The sequence below is a fragment of the Suillus paluster genome (assembly GCF_016628075.1).
Source record: "Suillus paluster strain FC165 chromosome Unknown EDB91scaffold_422, whole genome shotgun sequence".
Lineage (NCBI taxonomy): Eukaryota > Fungi > Basidiomycota > Agaricomycetes > Boletales > Suillaceae > Suillus > Suillus paluster.
Window position 1 is genome coordinate 1 of NW_024537982.1, and position 4,253 is coordinate 4,253.

Here is a 4,253-nt window from a genome sequence, read left to right on the forward strand (position 1 = left end):
AGTTTCGCTGAGGTCCATGGCAAGCAGCCCAGAATCCCCTGGACCTGATTATGCGCGGGAGGGAAGCGCACATTATGATTACAATGACAGCAATGCCCAGGAGAGAAAATCTCCTTTTGCGAGGTTCCTTGCGTTGGAAAGAGTCGTGCTCGCCAGCCCTTGTCAAATGTGGGGAGTTGTTGGTATCCCTGTGAGAACAACATGGTCACGGTTGAGAGCAAAGACTGCTCAGTGTTCAGGAGTTTACTTAAGTGATGGTAAGGCGGCCCGGCGGTGCGTCATGTTACACCCATTTTTGTCCCACGGTTGTTACTTGCACCATGAACTTTGCTACAACAGTTCTTTCTATATCGTAAGTGGCAGCGGAGCTCCTTCATGGAGCACTGAGGAATTTGGTGGCTGATGTGGGTGTTGATGAAATGGATGTCACGTGGTTCATTGAGAATCGATTGGTAGTCATCTCATCAAACGTCCCAAACTTGAAGCTTGAAGCGTCCCATGGCATGGTTGGCATAGGCCAAAATGGAGGGCTGACCAGCGGACTTCAAAGGACACTTGTTTTTGCTCACCGTGCAGCGCGTCCGTACATCTCACTCAGTAGGTTTTCCAGCCGTCTGGATGCGAAACTTAAAGTGTCATTTGCAGCGAGGGAGCCAAATCACACCGAGACTGATAGATGTACGTCTTTGCAGTGAGCCGCAAAATGTCTCCTGTCTCCATCCACCCTCGGATTACGTGCGTTACATCGTTTCGCGGGGAATGGAGCTGTTTTCTGAATGAACACCTACTAGATTTCGTCGAGTACTTGAAAACTGAACCCACAGATACTGTTGATGTCGACGTGAATGCATCTTCTTCCATCACTGTGTCGTAACGTTCGTACGTTCATACTTCAGTGGATGAGACCTCGTTAAGATGGTAGCTAAACCGCAGAACGGAACTTTCATGAACAACGACATGCGGCTGCAACGTAAGTTTTAACCTCAGGTTGACCTCACCGTATTACAGCACGTGTCACGTATGAAGGGATGGAAAAAAGCGCATGCTGTGCCTTGTGCTGTGCAATATACGACTATCATGAGGAAAGGGTTGGGAAATGGCTCATTGAGAAGTGGCAGATGCGCCTATTTTTACCCATCATAATCAGAGGATTGCAGTTAGCCTCCTGGTAACGTGAGAACCCCCATTTCGACGTCAAGCGGATGAACTAAAGATTGGTTTTAGGAGGGAAGGTGCTGCAGCGCCCGAACGAGTTGGGCATTTTCAAAATCACTATCAACGTCAGGTCAACAGTGCACAAGGGTACATCATCACTGTAATTCCTTCAAATACATCCACGTAATTGTCATACTTGCGAAGCTCGCTGGTGAAGACACCTACACCTCCTGGATTACTTCCCGTCCTTGTGTCCATGATATGCAAGCTACTCACAAACCTCCAGGTGCACGCGTGACGGTGCATGCGCAGGCCATGAACGGTTTGTAACATCTTCACCGCTCACAAGCCTTAGCCAATTGGTGCAGCGACCAAAAGTCTCGGCCTGCAGAGACAAACCTTGTTGATCGTTTTTGGTGGTTGGCATTGCTGGTGCATTCAAATATAGATTCAGGTTTGACAGTCCGAAGGTCCATCGAGACATCATTTCAAAATTCATTCGCAAAAGCGACAGGATCAAACCCGTCGAACTGTCAACCACGTGCTTCGGCTTCGCTGAGCACCCGAAGGTGTACGTGACCGAACTGCATACCACGACACCGCGGATCCCCTCGGCGGCTTCATATACTATTACTGTTTGGTCAGTCTTTGAGCGCTCTTTGACCGAACCAGGTTTTATATCGGCAGCAGGAAATGGCCAAACCTTACAATGGCTTATCCCCGCTCGCTGCATTTCCCCTGCACAACATACATGTGCCTGGGGTTCGGGTTCATGTCACTTACTTTCCAGAACTCAAACGGCACAGCATCAGTTCCTATCAGATCTTGTTGTTGTATGACCAGACTTGAGTGCTTCAGAGGGCTTCTGCCCGAAACGATTCCCACGTTGTGTCCGGAGGTTTGATATAAGAAGGTGCACGATATGTTATTCCTTGCGCTCAAAATCCATTTTCTGCCCCTCGAATGAATGGACAAGATGGTGTATTCAGCTGACGATATCGCGGCAGCGAGGAGCTTGCAGACATACACGATGCGTCTCTTTCTTGCCAGTTCGACAGCCATTAGTAATAGTATACCATCCATGTGCTGCCAGTATCTATACAGTGCGTACTGTCTGAACTACTTCTCCCTTGTTCTAATACAGCTCAGCTTCGATGGCTACATTCTGGGTGAGCTTGTCCTGATAGATTTCCGACTGTTGTTAAACTCCATTGCCCAGACCTACGATTACGTTTGTTCGCTTCATCAGGAGGTAATACACTTATTCAACCTCATTTTGAAATTCATGATAATCATCTATTCAAAGTGGATGTTCCTGCTTCTGTCACGCTGGTCCAGAGTAAAAGGCTTTTATGTTGCTGCACGATACGTGCCTTTTCTCCTCTTCACCGCGAATCTATATCGTGCGTTCAGCTCCAGTACACATCGCTATCAATTGACTTGACATGGTTCAGTGAACTTCATCCCGAACAAGAGCACAGATGTATGTGAACGCGCGGTGGAATTTCTGATCGATGAACGACGCTTACTGCAAACTTTGCCAGGAATGCCAGACATTGAACACTGTTTGTGCATGTACGTGCATGGCACATACATATTTGCACATCCTTGCCGAGTGCTATCCATTCCACTCACAGGTTTCAGCATGATATCAGCCGTTTGCTCTGAATGTATCTCTTCTTCCTCCGCGATATATCTGCGTTTCTGATCCCATTCATTCAGTCTTTTTCGTCCTCAGAACATGTGCACTATGAAGCAACAATAAATTCGTAGTCGTACCCACGCTAACAGCCTTTTTCGTGAGTCCCATGTCCTCGCTGCATGCCAAGTTCGTGGTAGATGCATCAGCCATGCTTTTATTGTAGCATAGACCGGCATTTCCTTCGCCACTACTTCCGACGCACCATGTACGCGCTCTGACCTTCCTTCTGGTGTTCCACCACCACTCACGCATATTTCCTCCACTTTCACAGTTTCCACCAGCATGATACCGGGCATCACAGGCTGCTACCAGAGCTCTGGCAGCGTCCAGCTCTTCATACCATTTCTACTCTTACTTTTGTTTCAACTTGGCGTGTCGTCAGAAACCCTGAGCATTCACGCGCGCTGACCGACGCTCTCCATGACTCATGATCCTCACGGTCACACGCGCCATAAAGAGTTGGCGGGCGTCCAACAGCCATCTGTACGCCGTCTTGGTGAAGCATAACATATTATACTATGCTTGCGGTCTGTGTAAGTGAGGACATACACAAGTTTTCAGGCTCATGTTCTGTACTCATCGATGATGGTTTCTATCCCGAAAGTTTTCTCGACGGTGAATGTCCTCACGCTGCTGTTCCTCGAGGTACGTAAACCCTCGGATTCCTCTATGACCTAGCCATTTATCATCCGCACACACAGTACGAGTACCACACCATGTTTCAAGAGTGTGCATGCTCTGAATCCCAGCCAAGTACTTTTATGCAATTGTTGCGCGCGTCGCAACTTTAGGTTAATCGCCCTGTTGAAATCTCAGCATCGCAGTTAGTCGGTAAGGAAAGGTACAAGTGCAGTATGTAGCATGCGCCGTGTAGAGAAAAGGGTCACGCCAAGGAGAGACGGATTGTTGGAAGATGCCAGAACTACTTAGGACGGAAGGTTCGCCTTTCTTATCGATCCCGATATTCTCCAGTACGATCATAATCTCTTCGGCTTTCCCGGGATCCATGCCTCTTGCCCAGGCCTCCTGTCTCCCAGTGCTGGTCTGTTTGCCAAACCTTCCCACACTCAAAACGAATCGTACTTAGTCGAATTCGTCACCGATTCGTTTAAACTTCACTCACTTCTCATCAGCTCTTAACTGTTCTCTTTCTTTCTGAATATTAGTCCACCCCGTAAGGTCTTTAACTAATATTCATTCTCAGATTCTTCCTTAACCTGAGACTACGCGATCACACAAAGGTGTTCCAATCGCTGCGGGAAGTCATCCAGTATGGGTGGTGAGATCTTGAGAGTGAATGTATACGTACGTTAATTATGGGCTGCTCCGTTTCCTGCGGAAACGTAGCCGCACAAAATTATCGGACGCGGTCTGTATTGGTGCAGGCAGACCATGC

The 4,253-nt window shown here is 48.1% G+C and overlaps 1 protein-coding gene across 1 annotated transcript; it reads left to right on the forward strand.

Moving 5' to 3' along the window:
* Positions 1–3,025: 3,025 nt before the first annotated feature.
* Positions 3,026–4,037, forward strand: EDB91DRAFT_1183793 (uncharacterized protein). Its single transcript, XM_041320469.1, has 4 exons — positions 3,026–3,062; positions 3,129–3,390; positions 3,462–3,502; positions 3,559–4,037. The coding sequence occupies exons 2-4, from the start codon at positions 3,285–3,287 to the stop codon at positions 3,646–3,648; spliced, it is 237 nt and encodes a 78-aa protein (XP_041168526.1). The 5' UTR covers positions 3,026–3,062; positions 3,129–3,284; the 3' UTR covers positions 3,649–4,037.
* Positions 4,038–4,253: the final 216 nt, after the last annotated feature.